Here is a 14,696-nt window from a genome sequence, read left to right as displayed (position 1 = left end):
GGGACGCTACAATATACCGCCTATCCCCCCCAACTCAACCCCGCCCACCTCAACCTCCTCATGCTCTCTCAGGGAGAGCATGTCCCAAATTCCAAGCTGCTGTTTTGAGGCATGTTAAAAAAAAAAAATGCACTTTGTGACTTCAATAATAAATATGGCAGTGCCATGTTGGCATTTTTTTCCATAACTTGAGTTGATTTATTTTGGAAAACCTTGTTACATTGTTTAATGCATCCAGCGGGGAGCATCACAACAAATTTAGGCATAATAATGTGTTAATTCCACGACTGTATATATCGGTATCGGTTGATATCGGAATAGGTTATTAAGAGTTGGACACTATCGGAATATCGGATATCGGCAAAAAAGACATTATCGGACATCTCTAAATGATTTGATACTCGTTTTTATTGACGATGTGGTCCGGACACTTTTTGCATATGTCTGGCTTATGTGCTTACTGTAATTTTCGGAGTATAAGTCGCACCGGAGTATAAGTCGCACCGGAGTATAAGTCGCACCTGCCGAAAATGCATAATAAAGAAGGAAAAAAACACACTGGAGCCCGGCCAAACTATGAAAAAAACTGCGACTTATAGTCCGAAAAATGCGGTAGTTGTTGTGTAGCTGCTAGCTCCTAGTGGCCAATTGCCCTAACATGTTTACCTTTTGTAAATTACCGCATTTTTCGGAGTATAAGTCGCACCGGAGTATAAGTCGCACCTGCCCAAAATGCATAATAAAGAAGGAAAAAAACATATATAAGTCGCACTGGAGCCCGGCCAAACTATGAAAAAAACTGCGACTTATAGTCCGAAAAATACGGTAGTTGTTGTGTAGCTGCTAGCTCCTAGTGGCCAATTGCCCTAACATGTTTACCTTTTGTAAATTACCGTATTTTTCCGAGTATAAGTCGCACCGGAGTATAAGTCGCACCTGCCGAAAATGCATAATAAAGAAGGAAAAAAACATGTATAAGTCGCACTGGAGCCCGGCCAAACTATGAAAAAAACTGCGACTTATAGTCCGAAAAATACGGTAGTTGTTGTGTAGCTGCTAGATCCTAGTGGCCAATTGCCCTAACATGTTTACCTTTTGTAAATTACCGTATTTTTCGGAGTATAAGTCGCACCGGAGTATAAGTCGCACCTGCCGGAAATGCATAATAAAGAAGGAAAAAAACATATAAGATGCACTGGAGCCCGGCCTATGAAAAAAACTGCGACTTACAGTCCGAAAAATACGGTACATCAGATCAACATACTCAAGTAAACACGCTGCAGGGCTGCTTGATTCGGAGCGCTTGTATCGGAGTTTTTAGATGCAGGCCGATATAATCCGATACTTGTTTTTTTTTGTTGCTGATATCGGACCGATGTCCGATATTCCCATCAGGTCAGGATACTCCTACCTAAGCTGTCTAGTTTCTATGCCTTGTTTTGTCACACTTTTGAGTCTCATTTGCAAGTATTATATAGAAGACTTTGCATGCAGTTGCAATTCCAAGACATTAGATGGCAGTAGTAGATAGGCGACGGAGTACTATACAGTTTAAAGCTTCAGGATGTTAGCTCACCGTTTTAAATCGCCATGCAAAATTGCTCATGCTAATCAGTAGCATGTATATGGCATATCTAATGTAAATTAGCATCAAGCTAATACATTTTGAAAAGCCTGTTTTTTTGCAACAAAGATAAGTTATTCGCTATAAAAAATAAAAAAAAATACCAAATTCGGTATCAATCCCTTGATGAGGCGTGGTTTGTCCTGCAAGCCGCTGACTCAAACCTGCGATCCCGCCGTGTTGGTTTCTGCTGACCCCTAGCTCCGCCTCCTCCCGCCTCCACACGTGCAGCAGGAGGCTGGGAGCCGCGCGCCCGCTGTCCGCGTGCCTCCACCCCAGGACGTCAGGGACGGTGTTGGGGTTGTCGCACAGCTCCAGCACGGCGGAGAGGAGGACGGCGTGCACACACTTGGGACTCGACTGAAAGTAAAAAAAACAAAAAAGGACGGATGGCTCTCGCTGAGCGTACCTAATGAAGAGACCGACTTGATGACTTACAATGAGCAGGTCGAGGAGAAGCTTGGCGCCGTCTCGGGTCAGGAAGCAGTCCTCGGTAGTGTAGCAGCCAACAATGCAGAGCCTGATTGGCGCACACACACGCACACACACACACACACACACACACACACGGTCAACATTTCCCCAGCAGAGCGAGAGCTCGTCACAATGAGTTAAAAACCTCTGAAGGCCTCGAGCTGAACTGACCGCACACACACCAACGTGGAGAGGAGGAGCTTGTTGTGACCCAGACCGCTGTAGAACATGCCGGAGCCTCGGCTCAGGAAGTGGACCACCATATCCACGCCCTCGGACCCGAACAGCTCCTGCGGCGGCGAAAAAAACCCCGCCCGCCCCGGTCAGCCACGCCTTTTTGGGCCCGCAGAGCCACGCCTTCAAGTACCTTCCTGTGCACGTCGCTCTCACACAGAGCGGAAATGATGAGCTGCATGTCGGACTTCATCTCCACGGTAACCGCATCCTCTTCGTCGGGGCTCGCTTCCATCTGCATCAGGAGCCCTGAGGAGGCGAAGCATGAGTGGTGACTGAACGTGCAGTGACTGTTCCAGCTTTTCGACGACAGTAATACATACATATATAGTACTTTAGAGTAGTCCGTGTACAGCTGACCAAGTTTACTTTCTATATTATCCCTTAATAAGATAACATAAAAACTACTCAAAAATGCCACAGCATATGTTGGAATTCAGATTTCCCCACAATGAACCGCAGCTCTCCGGTGCTGGCAGCACTCGAGCATCCTGCCACCATTGTGCTGAACTCTGGGTAAAACACTATTATCTTGCTACTCACTCGTGCTACCAGGTATTCAGAAAGGTTTGACTGTGCTGTCGCTGTATAATGCAATACAAGCTGTACACTGACTACTCTAAAGTACATTCATTTGACTATTTATAGTATTGTCCCTTAATAAGATAAAAAAAAAAAAAAATTAAACTAATGAGAAGGAGATTATGATTTGATTCAAAATGTCACAGCACATGTTGGAATTCCGATTTCCCCACAATGAACCGCAGCTCTCCAGTGCCGGCAGCACTCGAGCATCCTGCCACCATTGTGCTGAACTCTGGGTAAAACACAATTATCTTGCTACTCACTCGTGCTACCAGGTATCCAGAAAGGGTTGACTGTATTGTCGCTGTAAAATGCAATACCAGCTGTACACTGACTACTCTAAAGTACATTAATTTTATGTTCCATAGTATTGTCCTTTAATAAGATAACGACATAAAAACTACTTTGACGGGGATCATGTTGTGCTTCAAAAAGTCACATTTCAGGTTGGAATTCAGATTTCCCCACAATGAACCGCAGCTCTCCAGTGACGGCAGCACTCGAGCATCCTGCCACCATTGTGCTGAACTCTGGGTAAAACACAATTATCTGACTACTCTAAAGTACATTCATTTTACTATTCATAGTATTGTCCTTTAATAAGATACAATTTTTTTTTTAAACTACTGCGAAGGGGATTATGATCGGATTCAAAATGTCACAGCACATGTTGGAATTCAGACTTCCCCACGACGAACCGCAGCTCTCCAGTGCCCGCAGCACTCGAGCATCCTGCCACCATTGTGCTGAACTCTGGGTAAAACACTATTATCTTGCTACTCACTCGTGCTACCAGATATTCAGAAAAGTATGACTGTACAATGCAATACAAGCTGTACACTGACTACTCTAAAGTACATTCATTTTACGTTCCATAGTATTGTCCTTTTAATAAGATAACGACATAAAAACTACAGTGACGGGGATCATGTTGTGCTTCAAAAAGTCACTGCACATGTTGGAATTCAGATTTCCCCACAATGAACCACAGCTCCCCAGTGCCGGCAGCACTCATGCATCCTGCCGCCATCATGCTTGAATACAGGTAAGACACAATTATTTTGCTACTAGATATTCATAAAATGATGACATACTGTACATGTATAACACCAGCTGTACACTGACTACTCTAAAGTACATCCACGTTTACTTTCTACAGTATTGTCCTTAAATAAGATAATCAACTGACATCTGTCCTAATCGTCAAAATGCGGGGGATTACAATCTGCTTCAAAATGTCACAACACATGTTGGATGCCAGATTCCCCCACAATGAACCGCAGCTCTCCGGAGCCGGCAGCACTCGTGCGTGACAGTAGGTAAGACGCAATATGTTCTGCCAGATATTTTGAAAATTATGACTGTATTGTAAACCTGTAACGCTATACAAGCTGTACACTGACTACTCTAAAGTACATCCATTTTACTTTCCACAGTATTGTCCTTTAAAAGGATAATAAACTGACATTGTGACACTACCTCACTTTGATAACTGGGCCAAATGTCAGTTTGTTATCCTTTTAAAGGACAATAGTATGCAAAGTAAAATGGATGTACTTTAGAGTAGTCAGTGTACAGCTTGTATAGCATTACAAATTTACAGTACAGTCGTCATTTTTGGAATATCTGGCAGAGCAAGTGAGTATCAAGATATTGTGTCTTACCTACCGTCACGCACGAGTGCTGCCGGCTCTGGAGAGCTGCGGTTCATTGTGGGGAAATCTGTAATCCAACACGTGCTGTGACTTTTTTGAAGCGCAACATGATCCCCGTCACAGTAGTTTTTATATGTCGTTACCTTATTGAAGGTCAACACCATGGAACGTAAAATTAATGTACTTTAGAGTAGTCAGTGTACAGCTTGTATTTAGGGATGTCCAATAATGGCTTTTTGCCGATATCCGATATTCCGATATTGTCCAACTCTTTAATTACCGATACCGATATCAACCGATATATACAGTCGTGGAATTAACACATTATTATGTGTCATGTCTGTGTTGATCATGTTTTTGTTTTAGTCATGTTTTGTTTTGTTTAGTTATTGGACTCTTTAGTTTCTGGTTGTTCACTCCCTTGTTTTGTTTCCATAGCAACCCATTAGTTTTCGCCTGTCACGTCACGCACCTGTTTCACGTTTTGAGTCACGCACCTGTTTTCGTTAATCATGTCTGTGTTATTTAAGCTTTTCTTTTTCTGTTGGTCAGCCTGGCGACATCCGCATTCACACTCTCCACACACCCTTATGACCCTTGCTGCTCTTTTTCATGCCGTTTTCTCGCCCAAGTAAGTTTTCTTTATTCATGCCATAGTTTGCAAGTTTTGTTTCATTGTTCATAGTTTCTGCCTTTGTGCAAGTTTTGTGTTTTCTAGTCAAGTTTTGTACTTCCGCGCACCTTTTGTTTGCTTCTTTTTTTTTGTCCTTTGTTAGTGTAAAAAAGAAAATATGTACTCACATTCCCGTCTCGCCCGAGCCAACTTTCCGTTGCCTTCTGGAAAAACTAAACTCAAGGACCAAGTCTAGACATTATGCCTAATTTGGACAACCAGGTATGGTGAAGATAAGGTACTTTAAAAAATAAAATAAGATAAATAAATTAAAAACATTTTCTTGAATAAAAAAGAAAGGAAAACAATATAAAAATAGTTACATAGAAACTAGTAATTAATGAAAATTAACTGTTAAAGGTTAGTACTATTAGTGGACCAGCAGTGTGCTTACGGACTGTATCCCTTGCAGACTGTATTGATATATATTGATATTTATAATGTAGGAACCAGAATATTAATAACAGAATGAAACAACCCTTTTGTGTGAATGAGTGTGAATGAGTGTAAATGGGGGAGGGAGTTTTTTTTGGGTTGGTGCACTAGTTGTAAGTTTATCTTGTGTTTTTTATGTTGATTTAATAAAAAAAGAAAAGAAAAAGAAAAAAACCGATACTGATAATAAAAAAAACGATACCGATAATTTCCGATATTACATTTTAACGCATTTATCGGCCGATAATATCGGACATCTCTACTTGTATTGCATTGGATTTTGGATTTCCCCACAATGAACCGCAGCTCTCCAGTGCCGGCAGCACTCGTGCTTAATTGTAGGTAAGACACAATTATCTCGCTACTCATTCGTGCCGTCAGACATTCATACAATCGCGACTGCGCAGCTGCACACTGACTACTTTAAAGTCTATTATAACTTTTTACAGCGTTGGAAGAACAATGCTAAAACATGAAGGCTGTACTCCCTTTTGTGAGAGACAGTATCTGTGGTGTACCCAAGAGCAGGTGGATGGCGCCCTGGTCACACAGGTCCTGGTTCAGGGTCTTCTCGGCCAGCGAGGTCACAGACCTCATCAGTCTGAGGCAGTGGCGCATGTGGGCCCTCTTACCCCCTCGCCCTCCAGTGGCATGGAAGCTGTGGCCATGTCCAAAGAAGGTGTCTGCAATAAAAGAAGCGCGTTTGTAGGACCGTTTTACGGCGCTCGCGGCGGCAGCGGCGCTTCCCTCACCTGGCCCGGTGCACCAGTCCAGCAGGTGTAGCAGGGCCACGGTGCCGTAAGAGGACATGAATTGGTCCAGCATGAGCGGGGCCACGGTGGCCAGGACGGCCAGCGCCTGCAGCTGGAGCTCCTCGTGCTGCACGGGGGACCAGTCACGTGATTTCGGCCGGGCCTCGCAGGGGTCGGCGGCGGCGGCGGCGGGCGGCTTGATGAGCGTGAGTAGAGCCAGCATCACCTGCTCTTCCTTGAATATCTACACGCACATCACAGACAAGACAGAAACTCATACTTTATAGCAGTGACATTCAACTACATGTTTTGGGGGCCACTTTTCCAGAAACCTAAGAACTGAGGGGCCAAACTTCTCCCTGTTTGGTGGAAGAGTTAATTTGGGACGCCCCCTATGGGTTGTGTTGAAAATGCTAGACATGATTAAATATGAACTCAATATTTTTATTGCTAGAGGATAAAAAAAAACAGTTTACTACCTTCTAAATAAATATTTTAACATTATGAGAGCGCTTGAGACATGAAAAAAAAACTTTACACTAGAGATGTCCAATAATATCGGCCGATAAATGCTTTAAAATGTAATATCGGAAATTATCGGTATCGTTTTTTTTTTTGTCGGTGTCGGGTTTATTTACGTATTTATTTATTTTTTAAATCAACATAAAAAACACTTACAATTAGTGCACCAACCCAAAAAACCTCCCTCCCCACACAAAAGGGTTGTTTCTTTCTGTTATTAATATTCTGGTTCCTACATTATATATCAATATATATCAATACAGTCTGCAAGGGATACAGTCCGTAAGCACACATGATTGTGCGTGCTGCTGGTCCACTAATAGTACTAACCTTTAACAGTGAATTTTCATTAATTACTAGTTTCTATGTAACTGTTTTTATATTGTTTTACTTTCTTTTTTTATTCAAGAAAATGTTTTTAATTTATTTATCTTTTTCTATTTTTTTTTTTATTTTTTTAAAAGGACCTTATCTTCACCATACCTGGTTGTCCAAATTAGGCATAATAATGTGTTAATTCCACGACTGTATGTATCGGTATCGGTTGATATGATTTGGACAATATCGGAATATTGGATATCGGCAAAAAGCCATTATCGGACATCCCTACTTTACACCCTTTTAATCCAATATAATAATGCTGTCTGAAGCTGAGCCAATCAGTGGCCACGATACTGACCAGCGCTCTCTGATTGGTTGGGTCTCAATTGGTGGCCAATTCTACTGTAGTATAGATATATATATATTTTTGTTTATTTAACATTTTTAATGCTTGAAAATGCTTAATTTAGGACCACAAGGATATGCTTAAAAAAACAAAACAGACTTTTTTTTGGTAAATATTTGAAGCACAATGTGGCGAGGGATGACCGTTGTGAATTGTTATGAAACAATTGTTTGTCGCAGAACATAATAAGGGAAATATTGTGACTATTTTTATACTATTACGTTGTTTTTAAATTTGTTAATTATTTTTATTTTCCAAAAATATTTTTTCCTGTCTTCTCACAGAATTATTCATTATTCATGACATTTCTTATCAAAAGAATCATTTTTAATATCGCCGATAAAAGCCTTGGATCGATACCAAGTCGATATCGATCTATAAATCGGTGGCGTCGCTACCATGGATGGTGCACAATCGATACTAACTAGAGCAGTGGTTCTCAGACTTGGCTCTTCTAGTACCACCATAATGACCAACCGCAAAAAATACAGTAGCGTAGTAGGCCAAAGATTTCATTAAAAACTATTATATTGAATATTTTTGACCACTGTTACATTACACACCGTTTGAACAGTAACATGTGTTTGAATAACGAATAGAATAAAATTAACTGCTCATAAAAAGGTAAATAAATATTGCACTAGAATAAATATGAAAATAGTTTTTTAAAGATTAGTTAAAAATTTACTTATTGATTGTTTTACGTACCACTAGAGCAGGGGTGTCAAACTCAAATACAGAGTGGGCCAAAATTTAAAACTGAACAAAGCCGCGGGCCAAGGTTGAACAAATGAACCTTTTTGATAGGGACCCAAACAAGTTTTGCATTGAATATTGAACAAGCAAGGCTTATATAACTTTATAGTGACATGCAAAATCGAGTTTCAAATAATAATAATAATTAAGAAATATCAATGGCATATCAAATACAATTTAAATCTAAATTGAATGCCTCTTTTCTATTTGCAGCCTTTTGAGGTAAATATCAACATTAACTTTTTCCACAGGCTAATAATAAATTAGAAAATAAAATAACAAAAAATAAACCAACCATTCAGGACTTTAAACTGCTCAGTTTGCAACACACTGATCTAATCTGATGTGCCCAAGCCAGATACCTGCCATCTTTTCTTGGATGCTAGTTCATTAATGTCGGGGCTCAGGCTTTGAGCTGAGGCAACCTTCATTATCGAACGAAGGTGTTCATCAGTCATTATATCTCATATTTCACCCGGACCACAGTCTTGGGGGCGTGCCTTAAAGGCACTGTCTTTAACGTCCTCTACGAGCTGTCGTCACGTCCGCTTTTCATCCATTCTAACAACGTGCCGGCCCGGTCACGAGCACACACACGTGAATGCAAATCATACTTGATCAACAGCGATACAGGTTACACTGAGGGTGACCGTATAAATAACTTTAACACTGTTAGAAATATGCGCCGCACTGTGAATCCCCACCAAACAAGAATGACAAACACATTTCGGGAGAACATCCGCACCGTAACACAACATAAACACAACAGAACAAATACCCAGAATCCCATGCAGCCCTAACTCTTCCGGGCTGCAATATACACCCCCGCTACCACCAACCCATGCCCCCCTCTCCCCTCTGTGTGTCGGTTGAGGTGGGCAGGGTTGGGGGGGGTGTATATTGCAGCCCGAAAGAGTAAGGGCTGCAATATGACCGTTCATGAATGAGTATATCCATTCGGCCACCGTGTTCAATGGAGAAGTCTGATCTACAAAATGTGCAGGCAGCATACCCCTTCCCCTTCGAGCTGTCCTGGATGAACTGAAATTCTTGTTTCCAATCATTTTGGAACTTGCAAGCGTACTTCTTCTTACTCGTCGTCGCCATGACTGTCTCTTCTTCATTCCAATATTGTTATCCGGCTGGAAATCCGGAGAAATTTGGGAGAATGGCTGTCCCGGAAGATTTTCGGGAGAGGCACTGCAATTCGGGAGTCTCCCGGAAAATTCGTGAAGGTTGGCAAGTATGGATGTCCGATATTATCGGCCGATAAATGCTTTAAAATGTAATATCGGAAATTTTCGGTATCGGTTTCATAATTATCGGTATCGGTCTCTAAACATAAAATGTATGACATTTTAAAACGCCGCTGTGTACACGGACGTAGGGAGAGGTACAGAGTGCCAATAAACCTTAATGGCATTTCCTTTGCGTGCGTGCCGTCCGAGTCACATAATATCTACCGGCTGTTCTCATCACGAAGTAATGCAATGCATACTTGGTCAACAGCCATACAGGTCACACTAAGGGTGGCCGTACAAACAACTTTAACACTGTTACAAATATGCGCCACACTGTGAACCCACACCAAACAAGAATGACAAACACATTTCGGGAGAACATCCGCACCGTAACACAACATAAACACAACAGAACAAATACCCAGAATCCCTTGCAGTGCTAACTCTTCCGGGACGCTACAATATAACCCCCCCCCCCCCCCCCCCCGCTACCCCTTACCCCCACCCACCCCAACCCCGCCCACCTCAACCTCCTCATAGCATGTCCCAAATTCCAAGCTGCTGTTTGGATAGATAGATAGATAGTACTTTATTGATTCCTTCAGGAGAGTTCCCTCAGGAAAATTAAAATTCCAGCAGCAGTGTACAGAATTGAGATCAAAATTTAAAAAGTAAAAAGTAAACAATGGGGGTATAAAGGGAAACAGAACAGAAAAATATTACAATAAGAATACAAATAAAAAGCAACAATGAGAATAAAAATATAACAGTAAAAGAAGAATATAACAAGAGAAACTAGGCAGTAGTGACCAGGTTATGAAAAAGTATTGCACTGTTATTGTTTTGAGGCATGTTAAAAAAAAATAATGCACTTTGTGACTTCAATAATAAATATGGCAGTGCCATGTTGGCATTTTTTCCCCCATAACTTGAGTTGATTTATTTTGGAAAATCTTGTTACATTGTTTAATGCATCCAGCGGGGCATCACCACAAAATTAGGCATAATAATGTGTTAATTCCTCGACTGTATATATCGGTATCGGTTGATATCGGTATCGGTAATTATTATTATTAAATATCCATACTTGCCAACCTTGAGACCTCCGATTTCGGGAGGTGGGGGGTGGGGGGCGTGGTCGGGGGTGGGGCGGGGCGTGGTTGGGGGCGTGGTTAAGAGCGGAGGAGTATATTGACAGCTAGAATTCACCAAGTCAAGTATTTAATACATATATTTATATATATATATATATATATATATATATATATATATATATATATATATATATATATATATATATATATATATATATATATATATATATACATCCTGAAAATATGCAAACAAAACTGTGTTTGGATAATTGATACTTCAAACTTGCATAAATAAATATTAAGGAATATAACATAACTTGGTTTCTGAGAGCTTCAAAATGTAATGAATAAAATGCTAAAGTTGTTGATAAACAAGCAGTTATTTTAATAATTAAATATGGTCATTTTAAATGAATTATTATGATAATTTAAAATTAATTATTTCAAATATGTTTTTTTTAATGTATAATTCTATGGCTGGATGTAATAAGGAGTCAGAAAAAATACAAATAAAAATACAATTAATTTGGATGTTTTTAGCAAAATATAGTAAAAATGTATTTAGTTATTTAAAAAAAAAAAATATATATATATTTATTTTTAGGTAAGATAAACATAATAATACAATTTGTCTCTAGTCTGGATGATTTAGTTCTTGTCACCCTGTTGTCCTCCCGTCGTGAAAAAAGGCTGTCCTCACTCAGGTCCTCGTGGAGCTGGAGAGGGCGTGGCCTCCAGCTCCGGCTGAAAATCTGGAGATTTTCGGGAGAATATTTGTCCCGGGAGGTTTTCAGGAGAGGCGCTGAATTTCGGGAGTCTCCCGGAAAATTCGGGAGGGTTGGCAAGTATGACAATATCGTAATATCGGATATCGGCAAAAAAAAAGCCATTATCGGACATCTCTATTGGCAAGTATGGTGCCCCAACAATTTCCATGCAATTTTTGGTATCAATGCTTTGGTGTCCAAGTGCCTACCTGGATGGCCGCTGAGTCTTTGGACATCAACACCAGCAGATTCAACAGCAGCTTCTTCATCTGCAGGTCCTCCATGCTGCAGCTCAGCTTCAGCTTGCCCACCACAGGGTCGTGACTCTTCACTGACGTGTCATTTGGGAAACATTCAAAGGCAATAATTCACTTTTCAAAACGGCAACAATCATCGTGAGGGCAGCCTTACGCTCGGGAAAAGTGCTGAGAGCCACCAGCAGCTTGGCGAAGGAGCTCTCCTGGAAAAAGAGACGCAGAAGTGATCTCCAAGACCATGTCCGTGCAGGTTTTGGACCCGTCCATCACTCACAATGAGCAGAGGGCTGGAGTACTCGGCGAAGAGAGTCGTCAACACGAGGAGGTCGTTCCGGACATGGACGTCAGCGTGCCGGGTGCTGTTCAGCAGGAGGTGAGAGAACGCTTCTTTGAGAGATCTGGAAGACAAAAGCTTGATGTCAGCATGTCTAGAAGCAACACTTTTGATGTGCATTTTTGATCAATAGACAATTAAACTTTAGCAACTAAACACATATTTACACACCTACGCTTGAGAAGGAACAGGATGAAGAAAATCTTATATTTCCTGCCCCCTTCAACATAATAAGTAGTCTTACTTAACGGATAGCCCAGTTTCACAAACCAAACAAATACATCCAAATACAAACCCCGTTTCCATATGAGTTGGGAAATTGTGTTAGATGTAAATATAAACGGAATACAATGATTTGCAAATCATTTTCAACCCATATTCAGTAGAATGCACTACAAAGACAACAAATTTGATGTTCAAACTGATAAAACAATTATTTTTTTTTTTGCAAATAATCATTAACTTTAGAATTTGATGCCAGCAACAAGTGACAAAGAAGTTGGGAAAAGTGGCAATAAATACTGATAAAGTTGAGGAATGCTCATCAAACACTTATTTGGAACATTCCACAGGTGAACAGGCAAATAGGGAACAGGTGGGTGCCATGATTGTGTATAAAAGTAGATTCCATGAAATGCTCAGTCATTCACAAACAAGGATGGGGCGAGGGTCACCACTTTGTCAACAAATGCGTGAGCAAATTGTTGAACAGTTTAAGAAAAACCTTTCTCAACCAGCTATTGCAAGGAATTTAGGGATTTCACCATCTACGGTCCGTAATATCATCAAAGGGTTCAGAGAATCTGGAGAAATCACTGCACGTAAGCAGCTAAGCCCGTGACCTTCGATCCCTCAGGCTGTACAGCATCAACAAGCGACATCAGTGTGTAAAAGATATCACCACATGGGCTCAGGAACACTTCAGAAACCCACTGTCACTAAATACAGTTGGTCGCTACATCTGTAAGTGCAAGTTAAAACTCTCCTATGCAAGGCGAAAACCGTTTATCAACAACACCCAGAAACGCCGTCGGCTTCGCTGGGCCTGAGCTCATCTAAGATGGACTGATACAAAGTGGAAAAGTGTTCTGTGGTCTGACGAGTCCACATTTCAAATTGTTTTTGGAAACTGTGGACGTCGTGTCCAAAGAGGAAAAGAACCATCCGGATTGTTCTAGGCGCAAAGTTGAAAAGCCAGTATCTGTGATGGTATGGAGGTGTATTAGTGCCCAAGACATGGGTAACTTACACATCTGTGAAGGCGCCATTAATGCTGAAAGGTACATACAGGTTTTGGAGCAACATATGTTGCCATCCAAGCAACGTTACCATGGACGCCCCTGCTTATTTCAGCAAGACAATGCCAAGCCACGTGTTACATCAACGTGGCTTCATAGTAAAAGAGTGCGGGTACTCGACTGGCCTGCCTGTAGTCCAGACCTGTCTCCCATTGAAAATGTGTGGCGCATTATGAAGCCTAAAATAGCACAACGGAGACCCCCGGACTGTTGAACAACTTAAGCTGTACATCAAGCAAGAATGGGAAAGAACTCCACCTGAGAAGCTTCAAAAATGTGTCTCCTCAGTTCCCAAACGTTTACTGAGTGTTGTTAAAAGGAAAGGCCATGTAACACAGTGGTGAACATGCCCTTTCCCAACTTAAGTTAATTATTATTTGCAAAAAAAAAAAATTTTTGAGTTTGAACATCAAATATGTTGTCTTTGTAGTGCATTCAATTGAATATGGGTTGAAAAGGATTTGCAAATCATTGTATTCCATTTATATTTACATCTAACACAATTTCCCAACTCATATGGAAACGGGGTTTGTATAATGAAAACACACAAAAAACACAACGAGTGCAAAACTTCACAAAGTACAAACCGAACAAAAAAAGTAATATACACCTCACGGGATGTTACAAAACAAATACAAAACCAGACAAAAAATAAGTAAAATAATATATATGAAGCAAAATGCAAACACTTACGGCTGTCCATGTGATCTTATTGTTCTGTCTTTATATATTTTTTTCAATTGGAATATATTTCTACAATCTTTCATCTCATTGTAAAGAGAATTCCATCATTTAACACCGGGAGGAGAACCGAGCGAGAGACTTACAGAGCACATTCCATGCTGCCGAGCTGGGCGGCCACCTCGGTCTTGCTGCCTCGATCCAGAAGGTTCCAGAGGATTTCGGAAGAGTGGAACAGGAACTGCCCGCTGGGGTCGGATTCGTTCATGTGGAGGCAGATGGTCTCGACCCCTCGTATGCTCAGCATTAAAGCACAGTTCATATCTGGAGGGGAGGAAAAAAAACATTTAAAATACTTTTTAAAGTTTTTTTTTTTACACTATAAGTGTCCCTAAAGCAGGTGTGTCCAAAATGGAGAGCTGCATTTTTAACGGCTCATTCTAAGAATATTAAAAATTAGAAAAAAACAACAAACAGGTGAAATCTAACAAGAACAAGTTGTATTCTTGACTATAATAACACAAAGCTGCCATGCAGGCTGTTTTTTTTATTGTCATTGCTCAAAAAATAACAAGGAATCAAAATCA

The 14,696-nt window shown here is 40.8% G+C and overlaps 1 protein-coding gene across 2 annotated transcripts in view; it reads right to left on the bottom strand.

The window, feature by feature from the left end:
• The window catches only part of LOC133577274 (cilia- and flagella-associated protein 69-like), a 51,314-nt gene that overhangs the window by 22,035 nt on the left and 14,583 nt on the right, over window positions 1–14,696 (bottom strand). For both annotated transcript variants that reach the window (XM_061930944.1, XM_061930945.1), the window contains 10 exons: window positions 14,256–14,433; window positions 12,071–12,194; window positions 11,951–11,999; window positions 11,749–11,870; window positions 6,433–6,676; window positions 6,199–6,363; window positions 2,466–2,581; window positions 2,270–2,388; window positions 2,063–2,144; window positions 1,789–1,984 (listed from right to left, as the gene is read on the bottom strand). In XM_061930944.1, the coding sequence (XP_061786928.1) occupies window positions 1,789–1,984; window positions 2,063–2,144; window positions 2,270–2,388; window positions 2,466–2,581; window positions 6,199–6,363; window positions 6,433–6,676; window positions 11,749–11,870; window positions 11,951–11,999; window positions 12,071–12,194; window positions 14,256–14,433 (1,395 nt within the window). The remainder of the gene's footprint in view (window positions 1–1,788; window positions 1,985–2,062; window positions 2,145–2,269; window positions 2,389–2,465; window positions 2,582–6,198; window positions 6,364–6,432; window positions 6,677–11,748; window positions 11,871–11,950; window positions 12,000–12,070; window positions 12,195–14,255; window positions 14,434–14,696) is intronic.

The sequence above is a fragment of the Nerophis lumbriciformis genome, linkage group LG37 (assembly GCF_033978685.3).
Source record: "Nerophis lumbriciformis linkage group LG37, RoL_Nlum_v2.1, whole genome shotgun sequence".
NCBI lineage: Eukaryota > Metazoa > Chordata > Actinopteri > Syngnathiformes > Syngnathidae > Nerophis > Nerophis lumbriciformis.
This window is presented reverse-complemented; position numbering and strand designations above follow the sequence as displayed.